This window comes from Cygnus olor, chromosome 15 (genome assembly GCF_009769625.2).
Source record: "Cygnus olor isolate bCygOlo1 chromosome 15, bCygOlo1.pri.v2, whole genome shotgun sequence".
Taxonomy (NCBI): domain Eukaryota; kingdom Metazoa; phylum Chordata; class Aves; order Anseriformes; family Anatidae; genus Cygnus; species Cygnus olor.
Genome location: NC_049183.1, coordinates 10,621,938 through 10,644,333, shown reverse-complemented (window position 1 = coordinate 10,644,333; position 22,396 = coordinate 10,621,938). Strand labels below are relative to the sequence as shown.

General features: G+C 42.8%; 1 protein-coding gene and 1 long non-coding RNA gene across 4 annotated transcripts in view; both read right to left on the bottom strand.

The window, feature by feature from the left end:
* LOC121078778 overlaps positions 1–9,428 on the bottom strand; it is a 49,390-nt gene extending 39,962 nt beyond the window's left edge. Inside the window, exon 1 of the long non-coding RNA XR_005824745.1 lies at positions 9,309–9,428. This is a non-coding gene — a long non-coding RNA (uncharacterized LOC121078778). The remainder of the gene's footprint in view (positions 1–9,308) is intronic.
* A 1,401-nt stretch (positions 9,429–10,829) lies between these two features.
* On the bottom strand, positions 10,830–21,968 carry NPTX2 (neuronal pentraxin 2). 3 transcript variants are annotated; one of them, XR_005824726.1, is made up of 6 exons: positions 21,424–21,968; positions 19,769–19,985; positions 16,173–16,417; positions 14,426–14,605; positions 13,188–13,302; positions 12,292–12,440 (listed from the first exon to the last, which is right to left on the bottom strand). XR_005824726.1 is itself a non-coding variant. In XM_040575269.1 (5 exons), the coding sequence occupies exons 1-5, from the start codon at positions 21,859–21,861 to the stop codon at positions 12,213–12,215; spliced, it is 1,308 nt and encodes a 435-aa protein (XP_040431203.1). In that variant the 5' UTR covers positions 21,862–21,967; the 3' UTR covers positions 10,830–12,212. The 3 variants fall into 3 exon arrangements, 1 of the variants encoding a protein (XP_040431203.1); XR_005824727.1 differs by having other exon boundaries at positions 13,188–13,284; XM_040575269.1 differs by lacking the exon at positions 13,188–13,302 and having other exon boundaries at positions 10,830–12,440; positions 21,424–21,967.
* Between the last annotated feature and the right edge of the window lie 428 nt (positions 21,969–22,396).

The window sequence follows — 22,396 nt, the reverse complement described above, 5'->3', positions numbered from 1 at the left end:
GGGACAGAGATGATATTTGACTTCTCTACAGGGCATTGGCAGGAACCAATTCCTCCTTCAGCTGAAGAAAGACTCACACTAGCAAAGGAAAAAAGCCCCAGAAATTATAAGGGCTGCAATAAAGACCCCAAAACGCTCCTAGCTGGTTATGCAGCAGAAGACAGCATGCAGCCCTTCAAAACCCTTTCCTCTGCCTGCAAGGGCTCACATCCAGCCCACCTGGTGTTAAGTGCCTTCTGTACCACCACAGCTAAGAACACACTCAGAGATCTATGGCTGTATTGTTAACTGAGATCCCTTAAGAACTGGTTCTAATGCTAAATGCCTGCAGGGGACTGAAGGGATGCTTCACCTTGCCCCAGGCCACCGGACTGTGCTTGTGCCCAGCCAGCACCCTCAGTGAGACTGCTGTAGCTGCACCTTTCTACTAAACTTTTTCTTTTTCAAACTCAAGCCAAATGATTCTGTTCCACTTTTAACCCTTGTGTAATGACATTTTTTCCTCCATCATGATTTCCCTCTACATTATTATTTTCAACGCAAGACAGTGCTGGCTATTACAAATTTCATCAGAAATATTATTGCCAAGTGCTGATGAGCAGATGTTAAGCAGCATTTAAAGATTACAGCACCAAGGTAGGTCAAGTTATTTTAGTTCTCTCTGGAATCTAGAAAGCCCTTTTAAGCTGATTTTATGACGAACCCAATTGCCTGCTTTCATTACTAGAAATTCACCATATCTAATCCCCTTGTTTCATGTGGTAGAGCGTGTGGAGTGACACATGACTGTTTCCCTTCGTTCAGTTTAATCAACCAGCTGCAGTTGCATTCAATCACCTTGACTGGGCAATGAGGCTTCACTCACTTGGGCTGCATTGAGAGAATAAATTGGTATGCGCAGGGAGACCTGAACTGCCGCTGACTGCGCTGCAATGTTGATTCAGACCCATAATAATAGTCTGTTTGCATCAGTGACCCAGGATGCACGTAAAGAGTTCGGGCGAGTCTGAAAATAATAGACAATAATGCAAAGTAATTCAGCTTGAAGCTGAGCAGAGAAGTACGCTACCTGAATGCCAGTTTTCTTGGCAGGGCACCTGGTTAAAGCTAGTAAGAGAGCAAAGCATTCACAATAACTTGCTTGACTTGAGCTTTAGGAGCCTGTTTGGCCTGTCAATAGTCAGAGGGCAGAGAGGGGACACCCTCTGAAGGATGACTGAGCACAGCAGTCAGCAAACTCGCTGCACAGCTCTCTGCAGGATGCCCAAACACAGTCTTCCACTTTTGTGACCTGCCCCAAAACCTCACCTTCAGGCTGGACTGCATGCCTGTGCCTTCAGCTCAAGAGGTGACATTTCTGCTCTTAAGCAGAGGTCAGCAGCTCACTTCTGAAATGCTGCCCAAGTGATCAAATCCACAGGAACCCCACTGCTTCTCAAGAAGAGAGAAAGTATCCCTTGAGACAGCAGGGCTAGGACAGACTCAGAGTCTGCTCAAGTCAAAGAAGACTCTGTCATCTTCAACAAGCCCCAGACCAGTCAAACTAGACCAGTATTTTGCTTCATGCCCCAGCTAGCTCGACTGCTGCTCTTACCGACTGCCTCCTTTCAACTACTAGTCTGCATGTAGCTTTCTCCAAATTCTTATCATCTGCTGTGGTTGAAGATTATGATGACAAAACTAGCTTAAATAGGGAGGGAAGGAAAGAGCAGAAACAGGTACCATTATCATGATTTTTGTACCAATAAGAGTGCCAGGGTAACAAAGTCCTGCAGGAGGCACAAAGCCTTTAGACAGACAAATCAGGTCTTGGACCTGATACACTGAGAGGACCTGTTACACTGAGATTTGGGAACATCACTCACTTGCTCTCAATAGTCATAATTAAGTTTCATTCTTCCCCATCCCCTATGTGTTTTGGGGAAGACATGCATCAAACCCAAATTTGCACATTAAAGTATGCAACTATTATGGCAGCAAAATATATAGCAAAATATATAGACAACTAGAGTTAGAGGGCTCTATTCAAGTCTTGGAGTCTTATTTTTTTTTAATATCTCCTAAGGAGCTGTTTTAGAAAGGCAGCTGAACTCAGAGGCATGAGCTTTGATTTCTTTCCCCCCCATCCTTCAAATTCAGAAAATAATTCAAATTCCAGGAGTGCTAAATTGACCTTGTATTCTCCTCTGCTTGCCTGCTAATTAGAGTTTAACAAGTGGCGCTTCCAGCCCTTCATAGCACATCCAGAACAAAAGTGATACAAATGTGAACTGATAGGATCAGAGAGCTTTACCCTACCATCAATTTCTACCGAAATCCAGATGGGACATCAACAGGAATTTTGCAGACAGGGGATGGCCCAAAGCCAAGATGAAAGCAGCACTGATAAATCTGACTGTGGTCATGTTGTTCTGTTACACTTCCAACCTTTTTGAGGTTTAAAATATTACAGCAATTCCCATCAGGGGCAAGGCCCCGAAAGTAATTTCATTCTCTTCTAATGCTTTCAGTTGACAAGGTTGTCAACAGGCAAGTTTTAGTCAGTGAAACGAGCACGGCTTCAGCGAACCAGGAACATTTAAATCGTCAGAGATAAACTAAGTGTTAGCAAATACAATATAGCTTAGCATAGCTCCAAATTAAATCCACTTGCAGTTCTCACCTAGGCATTAATAACGCAACATATTACAGTGATTTTTCTGGGAAGAAAGCAAGGCTCTCTAAAAATCCCCCCGCCTGTCCTGATTTTCTGCTCTGGCTGGATTTGCAGTTGTATTTGGCATTCACCCACCTTATTATGCATGTGACTATTGTTAGAGGTATAATTTGATTAAACTAAGGTTTATAGGGTTTTGTTTTGAATTTGTATTTTTCAGAGCCAAAAAGCACACAGAGATGTTTCAATAACGCCTAAAACGCTGCTCAAAAAAACAGTCAAATACCAAAGAGCTCATGTAACTAGATTTGTGCCATGTGCTATTATAACAGCATTGCTAATCCAAGAAGATGCAGAGGTATCAAAGGGATGTTCAGGAAGCACCAGAACAATGTTTCAGAATCAAGTACTGTCAGCTCTTCACGCCTCACAATTTATGTACAATTGTCACCAACATCCTTTTATGCTTCACATAGGGAAAGGAGAAGGCAGTGCTCTAGAACAGTTTTTGCTTCCACCATGGGCTTGTTGATATGAAAAGATCACCTGGGATACAACACGCTGCACATTGCACAGACTGCAGCGAACAGGGGGACCTATGGCCAGGGCCCACTAAAGCCAAGGGACGGTTCCCAAAGTTTCAGCAGTTCCCTGAACAACTTGTCATACAGTCAACTCCCTCCCTTTCTAAGCTGTATCATATGCTTTCTGGTAGTTCCAGCTGGTTTTTAGTACTGAAGGATCATTTCTCAATACCATTTAAAAAAAAACAAACACAACACAGAGTCTTTATTGGTAACATGGCCCCAGAGGTGCACAAGAACCATTTGCAAATCTGACATGGGTTTCTACAGCAACCTGTTTTCACCTTGGCATTTCATTCAGACTGCTCTAGAGCGCTGCAGTGTGCATCAGAAAAGGGAAACAACTATGTCTGGTAACGAAAAGAGACTTCACACACACACCCCACAGGACAGTAGGATGAAAACAAGCATATCTGGAGTCAGTTGCTGCTGCAGTATAACCTACTGAAATATGAACTTGACCTTCAGGCAAAGTCCAAGGGGGAAGATGGTTCTCTCCATGTCCACAATGACCACAACAGACATTATTTCCAATCTCTATTGCTGAATTCAACGACAACTTTTCCCCTTACAACACCTATTGCTATGGTCACAGTTTCCTTCCACTTCCCTCTCAAGTGGGTTATGCTGTCTTGTCCTCCTCCTGCAAGTGCAAGAAGTCTGCTACAATAACCGAGATAAAATAAGTACATAAACAGAACTGCCAATTCTCAGCTCAATGAAAATACCATTCAAATTAGCATCCTTCACCTGAAGAACAAGTATATGAATGCCCAGCCTTTGAATTCCAAGCACTGAATGGAAGACCAGGACCAAACCCAAGAAATATTAGTAATGTGCTGCTATTACTTATGACAATGAAGGTAGGTAAGTTTTTTTGTCCAGGCTTTCAGTTGCAGCATACTTGCACCCAAGATCTAGGAAGAGGGGAGAGAAGTAGAAGACAGAGACCCCCCTGCACAACCCAGCCACCAAAGAGGTTGCTCCAAGAGTTAGTAAATGCCAACCATCGCCCAGTTTCCTGGGGAGTCAATCAAGAGAGAAAGCAAGGTTAATATTTTAATTAAAAGTAATAAATCAACTATTGTTTCCTGTAGTGGCTTGACATGAATTCTCATTTGCAATATTTTTGCCATATCAAAATAGGGACCTGCTTATTTGGCAGTGATATTTATTGTGCTCAGCAAATGCTAGAACATTTCCCCCTTTAACACACAAAACTCATCTCTAAGGGCTCCTCACTGTCTCCTCAAAATTACAGAAGAAAGAAAGAAAGAAAGAAAGAAAGGACATAACAGACCAGTGTAACCAAAGTAACCCACTTCAGCTTGTGTTTTCTAAAATAGTTTTCAAGTCACACCGCATTTTCGTGTTTCATTTTTACCAGCATGCTCAGTCTTGTCTCAAACACTTCCTTGCTCCTCTCCCATTCACGTCTATGGAAATTTTGCCTCCAGTGTAACCAGAAGAGGAAATGCAGACTTGTTTCAGTCACGTTCATTTCTTCAGGGTAAAGTAAGCAGAAAGGCACTGAACAGCATAGCTTTGTGCAGGTACCACTATGCATCTGTAAAGCCACTTTACAGCAGTCCCTTTTCAAACCCCACCCATGCTGCAGTACACAACAGACTTCACTAAGTTTCCAGGACCTGAACACCACCTCCTGTCAATTCAGCTCACATTAGCTCATGATTAGAAGAGTAAAATCATGGCTACAGCCCTCAGTGGGCGAACTTCATAGCAGCCCAAATCTTCATCGTTACAAAAACCCAGGCCTCAGTCTCCAAAAGTGAGCTGCTATCACTTTACCCCTGAACCATGAGATGGCACCACAAGGTCTGAGAATCCTATTCCAGCCCCTTCCATTTCCCATCGGTTGCAAAATTCAGCCCTCAGATGTTTGTACAGGTGTATTGCTGTGGTGGAGATTTGCAGTCAGCCCCATCCACATCAGAGTTATTCTTGATTTGTGCTGACGCAGCTGAGGACACCTGTACTCTTCAGTGGGTTTCTCACTTTGTACATCCTCCTGCCACTTGTGTGCACAAAGCCCTACCGGCCTTCAGGCTATTCCCAGAACAAACAGTCTGGCTTCTATTTTCAGCAGGAGCCACTGTCATTGCTTGGACTGGCGTCAAAGCAATATTTTTCTTATGTTTTTTCCAAATCCCAAGCGTAGGGAAAAAAAAAAGGCAGACATTATTTTCTACATAACTTGTTCAAACCAATGTGCCAGGTCTTAAATTCACAAGTGAGTGTTGCATTCTGTCCCAACTACTTTGCTTAAAGCTCTTCCAAGCTGACCTGTGTAGTCAACAGCGCCTGAGTAACCATAGCAGCATATTTGATCAATGCCAAATACTCATGAACAGACGCACAGAAACTCGAGGTGGAACGCACAACGCCACTAGCAAAAGCACTGGAGCTGCTGCTGAACAGGAGAGCAGAGAGAGATCTGCTGTTTACCAAGATGACAGTCACAACAGGTGAGCAAGAGTGCTCATACACCTCAGAATTAAGATAACACAGATACACAGATGTAAAACTGGAAACCAAACCAGCTCCGGAAGCCCCCAGCATTGCCTGGATGCCTGGGACCAGCACAGGTACTCAGCTGGAAAGTTCTGATCACCCCTTTGCAAAAGCTTTGTAGGTGCTAGCTTTCAGTTTGACAAGAGCCCCCCAATGGGCTAGAAGTCCCAAGCACATCATATTGACAGCTGTTTTCCAGTTCTATTAAATTGTACTTAAGACAGAGAGGTATTTACCTACTGCAGTTATCCCTGGAGCTGGCTGCTAAGCTCCAAGACCTTGGAAGCCTTGAAAAACCTAATTAATGCACTCCCATAAATAATTCGATCTCTTAGGAGGAGATGTACTGTCCACACAGTAAGTAACAGCTTTCTTTAATGAAAAAAATGATTTGCCAATGCAGATCTGTATTTTATTACAGGTGTTTATCAACCATTTATAATTGGCCATAAAGAGAAGAAAAAAAATAAAATAAGGCAAGAAGAGAAACTCTAACCTAAAACAGAGCACCTTCCCGCAAGCTACATCATCCCTGGAAAGCAAACCTAGGCCTGTTCTGTTCTGTCAGCCAAAAACATCTCCCCAGGGAAATCTCACACTAAATTAAGAGCCAGTGCAGACTATTTCTCCCAAGACCCCTTTGCAGCTGCAGGGACAGAAGGTTGCACAGGACAACCTCTCCCCAGCTTCGAGCCAGCAAGGAGGCAGCTGCCTGCTCTGTGCCCTCTGAAATAGGGGGAAAACCAGCTGCTTCCTATTACAGGTAAAACAGCCATGCCTGGGACCACAACACAAGCACAGCAGGCTTCCCACTGCAAATAGACAGCAATCAGTGAGTATAATAGTAAAATGGAAAGTTATAAATCACCTGTTTACCTAGTGCTGTTACCCAGGAGGTTTAAACATACTCTTTTTAACACAGGAGTATGTCCTTTAAATAGGTTTCCTTTTGTCCAGTGGGATCAGGAGAGCAATTCTTGTTGTGGAGATTAGCCTAGGTGACCAACTCTGATGCAATAGCATAAGAATTTCAAGTTAACCATAAACTGGTTTAATTTTATTTTTTAATACTAAATAAAAGAGCTTCTAGTACCTCAAAAAACATCTAGGTCCTTCTACAAAATATTCATTCGGTTCCCTTTCTGAACTCTTATCCATTAATCTTAAAAAGCACTCCAGAACCACTGTCAGGAACAGCTTAGTGCTCTAACAATCAGGGCAAAACATTTGCAAAAACATCTAGTTTGGAAGAAAAGCACACACCACACCACTGATGCTAGAGAAGTGCCTCTGCAAGGCGAGCTCTGCTCCCCACGATCCCACACAAGCCGACCAGGAGTGAGGGGATGGGTTGGTGCTGTTGAAGAGCACCGCTCAGCACCCTTCACATGGCAGGAGCACCACAGGCATGGGCAGGAGGTTGGAAACACCACCAAGAGCTCACCTGCTTGGACAAACGCGTGCTGGGAGCCACCTCAGGGGAAACACCAGGGCTTCCATAGCAAATAAACTGAAGGTCTCCCAGTAGCATCAGGCCATCAAAGAGCTTCTGTACGTGAAGCTTGGCTAAAACACCAGCCCTCACTCATCCCAGCTCTCCTGCAGAGTAAGAAATGGACCTCTGAATGCCTTGTGCAAATTTATACTTTTCTAAGTGCAGGCTTTTAGCCATGGATATAGCCAGGGGTGCAATTAATTCAATTCTTTCCAGAAGATTTTTAGCTCTGTAAAACTCGTGTACTATTTAAGCCTCATAACTAAACTGTGAACACTATCAAGGTCCAGTTTTCTCCTTTACACACAAGAGAAAAAGAAGAGTTTTGGTGAAAGATCCTGCAAAATATTCCTTAGTACCTCCAAAACCCTGGGAGTCCCTGGCTACCAGTAGACCTTTCATTTCTGCTGTGACTTTGATAGTACCTGACTCTCCACCAGCAGATCTCTAATTCCTTGCTGTGTCTAGTCTCAGATTCCTACAGCAACATCAAGGGAGCATCATCTGTGGCAAAAGCTTTTGCCAGGCTGCTTTCTTCTGTATCTGCACTCCCCAGCAAGATTCAAGTTGCCCTGGAGGATGATGTGGTAGAGGAAGGCTGATCTTCCCTCTCAACCTAGAGAACCAACAGCAACTGGTTGAAGAATCCTCATACTTAGAGATAGGTGCCACTAGCAAACAAGAAATAAATCTATTCTGTAGTTTATATAAACAGTTTTTTTAGAACAATGGTTATTCTGATTGAAGAAGTGCCACCTCTAAGCATCTAATTCAATGGAGCAGGTTCACTGCCAGCCTGCATTTCACCTTTGGGAAAGGGCTGAAAAAAAAAACAGCTCTCTGGAGCAAAACAGACTCAGCTGCTCCTTTGCAATCTCACACATTCAGCCACTGAGGAGGCGTGTGCAAAAACAAGGGTTCGCTGCAAGAATTACTGTGGTCTTCCTTGCCTTTCTGAGACCTAAATTAACAATTTAACGAGCAAGCACAGCCCAGGAGCAAGTCATCCACACAAAGGAGTTGGTCTCCCACTCACAGCTCTGAGGCACAGCTGCCGTCCTCCTCCCCTCTGCAACTCCCAGCTCTAGTTAGGCAGCAAGCACAGAGACAAAGCCCTTTACAAATACTAAATGGACAACACAATCTACACTTTCTAACAGCCAGACAGATAACATGTGCCCCCCCCCCAAGCATCTTCGAAGGAATATAATCTGGATTTAAACCTACCAACCAACAACTAGATCCTTTGTCATTCAACAGCCATTAAATACAGCAAATGCATACAAACAGAGCAGTGCAAAGCAGAAACTAACTGAACAGCATTTGCACCCAAGAAGTAAGCTGGGGACCTAGCCAGTTCACAGCTCCCAAGAGGTCAACTTGTTAGGATCACTTACACGACTCTTAGGAGTCCTAGCTCTGTTTTTTAAACAGAAACAGATTTTCTAGAAATCCGCATTACTGCATCTTCCAAGTGCTGTAGCTGTCAGTCAGCTTTCCATAAGTTATTACTTATGTGCATTCAGAGCGGTTTGGGAACCGAAGGTTGTCTTGTCACTTCCACGCTCTATATAAACAGTCGAGATGCTGGAATATGGTAATATTTACTCCTGTTTTGCCATCTGCTTATAGACGCACATAAAACATGTGACTCCCAGAACGTGGAATAGCAAAATAACAGCTATAGCTTTTCATTGTGAGATAAAGGTAAAAAAATAAAAATCAATACACATCTTTTCTTCTTTTTAATGAAAAAGGTAGTATTGTACAAAAGATAGATATATTTAGTGTGCGTGTATATATATATAAATCTTCTCAATAAATACTGCTTAGCTATAGTTTTTACTAAAGAATCAGCATCTTAAAAAAAAAAAATCCTGCCTCCAGATCCCTACAGTCTCAGTTATGTAATCAGTCAATAAAAAGCAACCAGAGGGCTATGCTGTTTATCTTTAGCAGAGAAGATCCATCCAAGCTCTAGGTCAGGTTGTAACAGGATGAATGTCCCCAAACGCCCCCTTGCCCAAACACTTTGACATACCTTGGAAGAAAGCAACTACTTTTAGCGTTGATTTCCACTCCGAAGCTCCGTTACACTCCTGTAGTTGAATCTTTTCAACTTCTCACAGCCAGAGCAAAACCCCAGAAGCCAGGCAGCTGCTGCCCAGGACCAGCCCACCTAAGAGCAGCCCCCAGAGCAGCTGTTCTCAAGGTGCACTCAACGAGGCAATTACAGCCGCCCCCCCCCACCTCCCCACCCAGGTGCAGTTTCTTACTCAGGTGTTCATTGCTAGGCAGTACCAAAGACAGAACTAAAATTGTGAGCGTGTTTAAGTAACTCTGCAAATAAAGATCAGCATGGCCAACTGAAGATCAAAGCCCCTCTCCTTCTCCCTACTAACAAACCAATCCAAACACCGAACTGTTAATGATAGAGCGCTTCTGTCTGCAGGCTCCCAGCCATGCAGGAAGATGTCCAAGACAATTTCACCATTGCACCCTTTCAAGAACAGAGTGAGATCTGCAAAAGCTATTTCCTAAAGGGCGGCCCTCACCCCAGAGAATGCCAGTCTTCAGTTCCTACAGTTTATTTTGAAAAAAGGTGATAAAGAAGGGTGGATTAAGTAGAAGGCTGATACCCCTTCAGGTCTCTGACCCATAAGATGGTCTCACAAGATGAGAATAGAATGAAATTTTACACTTTCCCTGACCTTAGGACATACAACATTGGGATGTTGAGGTCTGTTTTTTTTTCTTGCAGGGATGGGAAATGCCAGCCCTGTTGTGGGGATTTTTTCGTTTGTTTAACAAATCCAAATGAGATCTTTTGAAATCTAATTGTGTAATATTCCATAGAAACCTCAAACTCTCCATGGCTGGAGAAGGATATCAGAATGTCAGAGCCAGAGAAACATTTCTGCTGCAGCTGATTTTCTCTTACAGAGAACACCATCAGCTTGTTAGCTTACCAAGCAGAGCATTTTGTTTACTGTTAGATGCTGTGGACGCCGCACTTTACAACTTGCACAGATCTAGTGCTTCTGCTACCACACTTCAACAAGTCTCTTCTTTCTGTTTGTTGAACTGCTCTTCTCACACTGGCTTGGGACTCTTAAGATGCCTACAAGCTGCACTTTCATCCAGCAGCAAACTTTTATACTTTTGGTTTCTCACTACTGTAAAAATGAAAAACAAACATTTACTCTGTCCCATCCCACTCCCATAGAGCCACCCCACAAAAAAGCACTTGTCTGATCACAGCAGGAGGTGACGTCTCAGAGCTTGTAACACCCCCCACGTCCAAATGTAGAGACTCACCCCAGGGTCCCCAGGCAAGGTAACACACACAACTCACACACACACACACACACACACCAAGCCCCTTTTGGTTCACAGATTGTGATTTAAGACATGTAGGGAATTAAGGCAACTCCAGAAAAATCAATTTGTTAGGTCTGTACTTCTATCAGACTAGAGAAATATTAGCAGAACTCACAGCAATAATGAAAAAGAACATTCAATGTCTTGTGTGACCACAAAGTAATTATGAGACTCATTTTACATTGCATTTTAATTAAAAGTTCATTATAAGAATTTTCTTTTAAGAACAGCATACTACATATTAATGGAAATATGTAACTTTACCCTACAAATGGGACTGTCACCATATTATTCTTACAATTCAAACATATGAAAAATAAAATATGATATTTAGCTATATAAATTCCCTCTCCCCACCCCTTTAAACTCTTGTTCTTTTAAATAACAAAAGTATTAACTCTTTCCCAGTACAGTGCATTTGCTATCTGTGAGCCACAAACTAAGTAGTCACGTCAATGCCAAGGAAAACAGCAACGTTGTTTGCAAAATATTGAGAGAAAATGAAAAAATATAGTAGTCAGCCCAGTGCTTACAGAAGAGAGACAGTCAACAAGAATTGAAAGAACCAGCACATTTTACATAGGACCATCATAATAACATAGAAAACAGTGCAGAAGACTTATGTTGGAAAAATATATAGTGATTCTTAGCAAGCTGAAACTGAACTTTGGCACTTGCTCATAAAAAGGCCTTTCAAAGCAAAAGAAAACAGAAATTCACCTAATCACAGCTTGTATATTTAAAGAAGAGACATGGACTAAAGCAAGAGAAACAATAGAGAAAAGTTTACAAGCCAGGTCACTACAAATTCAGTACATTCAGCCTACAGAAAATACAAATACAATCTTTCATCCAACCATCTATACAGGGATCCTGGCTAGGGAAAGACAGGCTTTGGGACAGAGCCTTACCTGAAGCTTCTCTACTTCAGTGGAGCTATGCTGATTACACAGCCCTTTCTGCAAATTGAACTAGAATAGCATGTGTCAAATACATTGTTTCCTTATCATAAAATAAAGATTTCTGAACTGTAAATTAAGAAGCAAGACCATTGCGCTCTGACAGTGGCTGTTCTGCTCTATCCACAGTTGCACCATAATCACTGTAACATAAGGATAAAGTGATTTCTTTAAAAAGGGCTAAAAAAGAATGGCTTCAATTCGAAGGGGAGACAATGGACTGGAAGGAAGGATTCACATTTAGCCTGTTAAGTCTTCGTGCTGTGTCAGCACTGCACATTAACATGTTAACTAGAGCACTCCTTTTGATAACTGCTCTCCACCCCTGTCAGAAGAACTCATGTCCTAACCCAAAGGCGGCTGCAGGCCAAAGCATACTTCTGGATCAGCCCATAAGAAAAGAAGGGCTGCTCTAGACAAGAAGTGCTTCTTTCATTGTCAGGCTCAATGCCCCAAAACTATGGTGTGTTGTGTTTTTTTTTTCCACTGAGGCAATTTATTTAATTCTTTTAAGGAGTTAGGGAAGGACAAAGAAAAACAAGTGCTTTAGATTGCACAGAAGATTGTCCTACTAAAGGGGGCACTTGAATGGGAAACAATTGCAGCTATAAATCTAGCAGACGCTCTTCACATGTCTCCACAGGCCATTTAGTTGCACCTCCAAACACATCAACGTTGTTATCAACCCAGGGTATGATGTTGCCAGGCATGTTGGTAGAGCAGTTAGCAATATTCATGATGTCTTCAGCCTTTAAGACCCTGTCCCATATATTGAATTGGCTCATTTCCCCAACGAAGGCTTGAGTTGCATCAAATCTTCCTCCTACTGTGTCCTTCAGGCACACAAGAATTAGGATTAGATGAGAAGATTATTTCAGCATTTTCTTCATCAAACTTGAAGACCCTCCCACCCACAGCCACGCTGCTAAAAGGGGGCACAGAGGTAAGTGACAGGGACAAGCAACTTCAAGTTTCTAGAAGGGCTACTTTGAACAAGATGTCATTCTGTGGAACAGGTAAAAGCTCCAGTCTGAAATGGTTCAAAACAATTCAAAGCAAACAGTAGTGACTGTACATCATCACACAATGGTATACAGTCACCTACAGTTACAGCTACACTTAACTAACCCTGACCCCAAGCAACAGAGCAGGAAGGCAGCTTTAAATATTGAGGCTGATTTAGGACCCATTTTGCAAGCTTGGCACAAGAAAGCTTCAGCAAGAACTACACAGATGCGTAAGATCACTCAAAGCTTCATAGCTATAGATTAAACTGTTACTGCAGCCCTTGACCAATGGTCCACAGGGACTACAAGATGGGATCTTTGGATCTGAATACACAGGCTTCTGCTGGCTGAACCAAATGAGTAACACCAACTGTTACTGCGCAAGCCTGAAGTGTTTATTTGCTCATCTCACTACTAAAGGACAGTGTGATCAGACTAACATGGAACTGGTAGCACAGGACAGAGCCAAGCATAGTACAGGCAATGGCAAGAGAGAGTTACAGAAAAAGCTGCCAGCCATTTAATAGTGAGCTGGAGCATCTGCCGTGCAGTGTATTAGGATTCTGAATTTACCATTCTGTCACTTTTGTCATGGGTAAGGAGCTACTGAAATCAGCATCAGGACAAAATTAATTCTTCATTGCCTTGCCCAGTTGTGAACCTGGGAATCCTGGAGAAAGAATATTTCCTGCTATGCGTTACAATCAATTATTTTTATTAGAATAATATATATATAATCATCCAAAGAACAAACAGAGAAGAACATCACGATAAGAGCCACACAATTCATAGTTAATATCTCATTAAGCTATTGCCTAAAACAAAGGATTTTGAATCTTCTTTTCCCATATTCAGAAAGGACTTACCCTCAACCTCATGAATACTGTCTGTTGGCAATACTAATATTCAAGCTTTATTAGCATTTGCATTAAGAGAACTATTTACCACTACCTTTAACGAGAAACCAAATATATGATGTAGAATTCATACCTTTCCCACTTATCTTTAAAGTGGGCATCAACTTCTAAATTAGTGACAGGATCCACTTCTGTAAAGATGTGTACACCTGAAAAGCCACACAACTCAGCCTAGAGGGAATTCGCCTTGGCACTTAGGTTATCAGGATAGAAGATCCCAATATACCCACAAGAACTCCAGTGCCCAGTTGTTGGTCCCCTCATCCCCATACATACTTTCTTTTGTCTAATCTGGGGCTCTGGGGCTAACATTCTGACTATTCTTGGGATAATGAGGAGAGGGAAAAAAAATGCAATATGCTAAGGGGGGTGGCCAATTTGGCTTCAATTAAAAAAATTCAAAGCAAGTAGGCTTGGTCTGCTTTCAGGAAGCTCCTTTTTAATTGTGCTTACACAACAGCACTGGCCAGTTCTCTCCTTTTCTCTAACTTCAGTGGCCACTTTGCTAGCACTGAGCAACCTAGCTCCAAGGACATCATTTAAGGTATTATCCAGATCATTGACAAAGCTGCACCCTGTAGCATTAAGAGTGGGGATGAGTTGCAACATGAATATTCTGAATATTTAATAAATTAAACATATTATACTAAAGTATGATTATATTAAGTATTTGTTGCTGTTTTAATCTTTCAGATACTACATATACATGAAGACCAAGCATTTACAAGCAATTTGTCTCACAGCTGCTGTTTGCTTGGGGAGTCTTTATTTCCTTTTGTCTTTTTTATTGGGCTTTTTGTTTGTTTGTGGTGTCATGTGTGTTGTGGGGTTTTGTTTTGTTTTTTTAAGCAAAACAAAACAACACAACCCTGGAACACACTATCATTCACTTACCTGTTCCTGACCCAGGATCAAGACACCTCCAGGTTTAATTGGATGCCAAGGAGCAAGATTCTCCCCAGTGCCAAGCTTCTCTCCATCCTGAAAAGCCTCCCACATTCCATCTCTTGTTGTCCACGTAATACAGATATGATGCCATTTTCCATCACTAATGAAGAGAGGGAGCTGGGCAACCTACAAAGAAAACAACAACAACAAAAACAAAGAATAACAAATGTTGTAAACCAAGTCTGGCAGTTCAAGCATGATGTTTGTAAAGGGCCTGTACTTATCTACTGTCTGCAGAGGCATAAACTTCAGGGGCAGATACTAATCCACATTTTCCTATTTTGTCCCAGCTCTCCTGTATTCAGGAAAACGGGCATGCTTTTGATTCCAGATGTAGGACCTTGTTTCATCTGTAATCGAGACACAAGTACCAGAGTCTAAGCTGCTATCAACCCAGTGATACAGCACATTTATCTGCAGCATTTACTGAAATCTCACTGCTAACCTTCAGTCCAGTGCTCATGTTAAGTTCCTCATCAAGTCTACAGTTTGCCTGCACCATTTGCAGTGAGAACTCTGACAAACAGATCGGTCTGCTGTGGAGGCAGTTATGCAGGGATTCTGCTCCTTTAGGACTTTGATCTAAAAACTTACCTAAAGACATAAATGTAGTGGGCTATGAAGCAGCTGTGATGTGGGAGAAAGAAAAACTTATCAAAATGTTAGTGCAACTGACACAATACTTAAGAGAAGTTATTGCAAAAAAACATGCATGCTCAAGCCTCCTTCTCTTCCATAAGCCATTAAAAATAATCTGATTTCAGTTTTATTGATTTGGCAGGATGGTAGGACTGTTACAAGTCCTTAACTATTCATGTGACTGAACCAGCTGAGTTGTGCTGTAAATCTGTAAACACCTGATCCCTCAGAGAACAGTGAGTTACTAGGAAACCTAACAGGCCAAAGAAAACAAGGGATGTGCCTGAAGGCAAGTTACACTACAGTACAGCCTGGGCAAAGTTAAGAATCTAGTTCTGCTCACACTGATTCAAATCCACTCACTTTAACTATTTACATTTTATAATTAACCCAAACAGAAGGTGATGAAAAATGAAGTATCCAGTCTGTTTTAGTGCAGAGTATCAACAGGTCTTGTTTCACCTCGGGTCTAATTCAAAAACCACCAGTGGTGTGAAGTCATGCGGGACAATTAGATGTTGCTTTCTGCATCTAGACATAAGTCTGAAAAAGTTATGTTTCAAATGATATTCAGTCACAAAACATAATAAAAGTAGCCACAGTTACATGCCTTTTGCTCTCTACTTTTTGCCAAGGTAATTTTAACATAACTGAACTTCTAGGATTATAAAGATAAGAATACTGTAATTAGCTTAGATCCCACAGGTGTTGTAGTAGTGTGGCTTCAAACACCACTTCTTTTTCACGAAAAAGAAATGATGGGATACAAAATTCAAGAGGCCAAGATCCGCTTGTAACTTGAGAGCACAAGCACAGCATACCTAGATGTCACACTGCCTTGCCTCAATACACAAATACATACACCATTTGACTTTGTTAAGAGTACTTTTATGAATTTGCAACAAACAGATGGGCAACAACAGACGGGTACAAACTCTTCTACCATCCCAAAGGCGGCTCTCTCAGAGAGAATGAGTTACCACAGAGGTACCAAGGGTTCAGGCATAGAAACACAGTGTTATTCTGCCTATGTAGACGTGAAAAGGATTCTTACCTTATCGTTAATTAGCAGTTCAATTGGATTATTCCCCCACTCTATGAGGACAATTTCATTAGCCTGCCCAGGAACAGCATATGAGAATGGAGTGCCAATTCCAGGAGAAGCACTCGACCTCAGCCATAAGCACACAGTAAAAGCATACAGCTCTGGCAGAGTCTTCTTGATCTTCCCATACAAGTAGTTTGTGCGAAGAGGAAGGGACACTTTGAATTCATCAGGTGATTTAAATGCACTGCTACCTAGAATTACATTGAGGAAGAAAAATCTTTAGCATCAAACAAAACAATATATATGTAATTCAGGCTAGGAAAATAATATAATTTATATTGAGAAACTTTAATTTTACTCATGTTGAAGAGGATACTAATCTTCAGTATATTTTTGTGTGAGTGTTGATTTTGCAGCACAGTTAGAGCATACAACTAGATTTTATATACATCATACTAATTACTTCTTTTTCCTCCTCACTCAGAGCAAAATACAACTAATGAGAGGCTATTAAATATTTTCTTTCTTCATTGCTCAGTTCATGGCTGGAGGCCTTCCTATCTCACACAATTCAAACTGTTTTAAAACATATTTACTGTTACTGAACAGTGAATCTCTAGTATACTCATTATTAAAGCATGACAGTGTTTCAAAAATGATGCTTCTTTTCCTATTACTTCTACACAGGGAGCTAGCAGCAGTATCCCAATTTTATAGATAGCAGACTGAGAAACAGGCTGATGCTCTTGATTTGGATGGCCAATCTGAAATAACAAAAAATTTAATATATTCCAGAAAGCTTCCAAAAAGCAGAGTTAAATTTAGAACTGTTTTCTACCCATAGACAAATCCAGTGGAGTTCTGAACTCAAATATAAAGCTGAAGTTCAAAGTGACAAAGAAAAATGTGATATAAACTTGTGAACTACCAAAACACTAGACACTGATGTAGTTACGTGCATGTAATTTTTTAGATTTAAGTATATTAAATGGAAGAGAGAGATCCCACATTATGCCCACAAAATAAAACCCCTTTGTTCTGTAGTAGAGTGTCAACCTCAACCTTTTAACAACTTGATTCCCACCCATTTCCTTTACTCACATTCCCAAAACAAATTCAATCCAAATGGCCAAATTTCACACTCCAATCCAAATGAAGAGCTGCTGTCACAAAAGGTTGCCACAATTTTCATACGAACTTTTTAAACTGTTGGCATTCTTTCAGTTCTGATTCTCAGAAGCAACTGAAGTGTTTTGACTGCATTTTTCACAGAAAGAGGGGGTGGAAGAAGAAAAAGCTTGTCTGATGCTTGCATCTGTCTTGAGGACCTTACAACCCCAAAACTGAAATACTCCATATTTATAGGCAAATAAAAGTAGGGTCTTAAGGCTAATGTTGAGCAACCTCCACTAGGCTGGCACAGCCGATGTCAAAATAGTAAAAAATTTACTCCATTGAGAGCGTTAGTCACTGTGTAAAAGAGCTTAAGGAAGCAATAATAGGTTGGAAAAGAACAAACAATAGTCATCTTAATTGCACTTTTAAGGTTTGTCCTTATGACTCGAAAACATCCACAGCTCCAAATGGTACCAAGATTCTCCTGTTCTGGGCAACGTGTACATGCACAGTGAAAAACAGTCCTTTTCCTAAAGAATCTCAATTAATTGTGGACAAGGTGGGCAAAAAATATTGTTATTCCCTTTTAAAGGGGTTTGGATTTAAATATAGCAAGTGACTTGTCCGTGTTTCCAGCAAAATTATGCATCACATTTAAGGCCAGGTGCTACCAGTTGCGGAATCAGTCCTCCCATCAGTCCTGCTTTTTATCGAAACACGTACTTCAGTTGAAGGAGACAACTTGTATAAATTACCAGAAGACTTTGGCAATCAGGACAGTTGTATAAACTTCAAGCTCTTCTGCTCCACCGGTAACTAAAGACTTCTGTCATAGTGACAGATAAAAATCCCAAATTCATACTGCCACCTTGGAAGGTTAGTTCTTCCTCCATTTACTTAGTCTCAGAACGACCAGGTGCTTATGGCACTTTAGTTAGTTGGCAGGAATAGACGTTAAACAGCATGTCATTTAAAATAAAAGCACTGTAGAAGTGCTGTTTTCAAAAAATGTCAGATCACTTCAAATATTGACTGCATTTAGTCTACAGATTCATTAAGCTGTTAGGTCATTATTACCCTCACCTTGATTTGACTGAGGAGCCAAAGGCACAGAACAGATAAGCAAACCGTGTTGTAACAGACAGCAAATTACACAACCAAAAGAAAGCCTGTGTCTTGATTGCTGGCCCAAATACTTCACTTCCCTGGAGACTTATAGGAAGACAGCCCTCTCTCTCCCCCCCCCGCCCCCCCCCCCCCACAAAAAAGGCTGGGAAGGGGCTATTTTTAGCCCAAGCAAATTACACATTCTTGTTCTCCCACTACTGCCTTTCTCTTTCTGATGACTTACTGATATGAGTCACATCTTTCAGAGACATGGACTAGCAATACTTGCCACATAAGACATTAACAGGCCACCAGTTCTCCAGAATTTTAGTTGCAGTGTAGGTTTATCTTAGCTCTCAGGAAAGCATTAAATGACAGAGTCAATACGGGAGTTCTTATTCCTCCTCCTCTTTCCCTATCCTTCACACTTTTTAAATGAAAACATTAATGCAGTATTATACAAATGGATCCATTAGGCTTCATTTTAAAATTCATGAGATATGCATGTTTATGCCATTTTGAAAGCATGTCCATTAAGCTGCTTTTAAGAACAGCCTATTCACTTTGGAAAAATCATTTAAAGATTGGACAGTGATATCTACCGGTACTCTAGTCCTACACTGTCTACTTTGTACGTGTATATAATCAGTCCAGAAACACAGTTCTGTTCTTCAGCTCATTTTCACAGACATTTGTAATTCAAATAAATGGACCCTACTCAAGCATACAGATCTCAGTAATAATTAACCCAAGTATCAGACTAAATGACCAGGATTAAGAGAGTGTCCCCCATTGGCACCATGTGTAATCTCCAAAGGCTATGTACTTGAGACAGGACACAATTCAAGTATCTGCAGTTACTCAATGGCATATCCAGCAATAGATGGAAAGACTTTATCCTACCAGTGACACTTCCAAAGTAGCAGGAAACAGTTCTGGCAAAAGACACCATTTATTACATCAAAGGCAGTGTGCTAATTAGCTTAGCCTATATTATTTTCAGTCCAAATAAAGGCAGCTCTACTTAGATGTGTACTTGACATTACCCAGGTAATTACCTGACACGAATATCATACTTTTTCCTATTTCCACTTGCCTCTTTATTTAACTTTCCACCTCACAAACACTGAGAATTTCATCCTAAACACTCACATATGCCAAGCTAAGAGACAGGAAGCCAAAGCCATGCAGGAAGCCTCTGACAGAAGGAAGAAAGGAATTTAAGTATTTGCACTGTTACCTAATATTCAGTCCAGCACTTCATCCAGGAGCAGGCTGTTATCCTTCCTTCAACACACACATTTAAACTAGTGTGCTGGAAGGGGGGAGGAGACAAAATAAATCAGCATGGGGAAGTGTTTAGGTTCTGTGCAAATTACCTTTTTCTAATTCAGACACTCTTTCTAGCAATGCATTCAAGGCTGTCTCTGTCTTCTGCCGATGGGCTGATGTCTCATTATGAAGCAAAGATTTTTCATCCTCAAGCTCGGCCACTTTGGTCAGGAGCTGGCGTTCCAGGTCTCCAAGCCTCCGCTGGAGCATCTCTCGAAGATCATTAGGCAGTGCTGCATACGACACATTGGCTCGGAGTTGGTGCTTTAGGGGAAAGGAGAAGAAAAAAATTGCCATTTCTAAAACAACAAGTTAAATGTGGATATATTTCTGACTAAAAGGAAAGAAAGCAGAATCACTGAGTTCTCCAGCAAGTACAAAAGAGGCATTGCTTTTTATCACTTGTCATGTTCAGTGCTTTTATCAGCACTGTAGCAAAACAGGTCCTGAAACAAAAGGGCACTTCTGTTAGAGGCTTCCAGTGTTTCACATGAAGGAGTCTTTATACATTCAAGTTCAATAAAATCAATGTAGGAAGCCAGGTTTGATGCATTTCCTTTACTATGGGTACATGTGGCACATTAGTCAATTTTTTGCTTTACTTACTGCAAATGACATTACCAACTTAGGTAAATAGAAAAAACTACTATTTCAATAAAAAAAAGTTTAACTACTTCTAAAGCAAATTTACCAAACTAAAGTTTCCTCAGTTTTGACTTGCAGAGTATGGAGTCAGATGCTCTTTAGATCAACTGTAGATACTAACAGTGAAAGCATTTTTCTTTAAACTGCAACAACCAAAAATCTTTGTTAAATAGCACTGGTATCTTTAAGCATACCAGGAAACCAACAGTTCCACCTACCTACATCTTACTCTAGTGGAGCTTCCCTTCTACAACCTTTTTAAAAAAAGAAAAAAGCCAACATGAGGTGCCTCAAAAACCCAGCAACATTAATGAAGAGGTTGTTACACAACCTGATCATTCAGAACTACCCAAAAAACAGTCCTCAGTGTTTAGACCTCAGAGAATAACCTTTAGGAAGTTACTCTCCATCCTCGCCAGCACCACTGAATGCTTGGAGGAGAACAGAAGACACCTACGGATCTCTCTGTGTGTGGAAGACAAAACACGCTTCCCAGCACCATTCATGTGGGATACTCTATAAATTGTTTCTGTAAGTGCCACTCAACCACGGGCACTGTCCAAAAGCATGTGACAAAGGATTTCCATCGAGCTTGGATCAAGTCCCCTTTGTATTCAGTCACACAGAATCACGACCTTTTTATTCAACACCAGCCCTACATCCATCACCTCATCTTCACAACGTGCCTTACTCAAACTCCTTGTCACCACTAGCTGGCTCAGCACCATATGCCAAGGTCTTATCGCTACAGATATCAGCGTTATACCTCAAACCCTATGAAGCCACGTTCCCAGAAAAAGAAAATCAGGCATATTAGTACAGAAATCAAGCACTAAAAAAATCCCATAACCTCTCCCCACACTGAGGAAACACTCTGAGAGGAGACCTTCGGGCTGCTACCGTTAAGCCAAGCGGATGAGCCAAGACCTCAAGGGACACTGGCCAAGCGACTGGCCAGCTCGCAGAGCTCCACACAGCCAAAGCGTGCTGGTGGTGTTGTGCTGGGGGGCTCGGGCAGGAGGCTGGGGCAGGAGGAAGGCTGCCTGCCCGGCCCTACCTCCAGGCTCTCCAGCCGGTCCTTCAGGGTCTGCATGGTGCGGCTGAGCTGGTCGATGACCTGCGCCGGGTCCCTCGGCAGGTCGCCCATGGTGTCCTTGCCCTTGCCCATCTCCTTCTTCCAGGGCTTGCCGTCGGTGCTCTCGCAGCGGCTCAGCTTGCCGGTGAGCTCCCGGATGGCCTCCCTCTGGCTCCCGATCGTCTCCTTCTGCTGCAGGACGGTCTCCCGCAGCTGCAGCACCGTGGCTTTCAGCTCCTCCTCGGGGGGCAGCGCGCTGCCCTGCATGGGCACGGGGGGCAGCGGGCAGCCGGCTCCGGCGGTGTCCAGCGGCAGCGAGGTGCAGACGAAGCGGCTGCCCGGCGGGCTCTCCTGCTCCCCCGCCGCCCCCCGGCCGCCCGCGGCTACGGCGAGGAGGAGCCCGGCGACCACGGGCAGCATCCCGGCGGGCGCGGGAGGCGAGGGCCGGGCGGGGGACGCGGCGCTGACACAAGCGGAGCGGGGACGCGGCGCTGACAGGAGCCGCCGCCGCCGCCCCGTCCCGCCTCGCCGGCCCGCGGCTTTTATGAGGCGGGGAGGGGACGGGGGGGCGCTCCCGGCTGCCGCTGGTTGGCTGCGGCCGCCGCTGACGCCGCTTGGTCCCGGGGGCCGGGGCTGTGAGGGGGAAGCCGGCGGGCGAGGGGCTTGAGAGGGGCCCGGGCCAGGCGGGGCTGCTGAGGCGGCCCCCGGCTCCGTGCGCCCAGGTCGGGGTGGGGCTGGGCAGGTCACGTCGCTTCCCCGCGGCTAGGCCCGCCCGCGACAGCGTTGGCTTGGAGCAGCGAGCTCCTGGCTCAAAGATCGTGTCACAGAAACGAGGGGGGGTTCAAGTTTTAGTAGGGCAGTATTCACATTTAATGATGGAAAAGGCATGGGGCTATTCTAAGAAGGATCACCAGAAGTTTTTACAGAGGACCGCAAGACCACTGCGGTTTTATCT

Coding starts and splice junctions, on each gene's coding strand:
- NPTX2 (XM_040575269.1), bottom strand. CDS start 21,861: ATGCTGCCCGTGGTCGCCGGGCTCCTCCTCGCCGTAGCCGCGGGCGGC. Junction 16,418..19,768: donor AGTGTCTGAATTAGAAAAAG/GTAATTTGCACA, acceptor ATGTAATTCTAG/GTAGCAGTGCATTTAAATCA. Junction 12,441..14,425: donor TGATCCTGGGTCAGGAACAG/GTAAGTGAATGA, acceptor GTGTGCCTGAAG/GACACAGTAGGAGGAAGATT.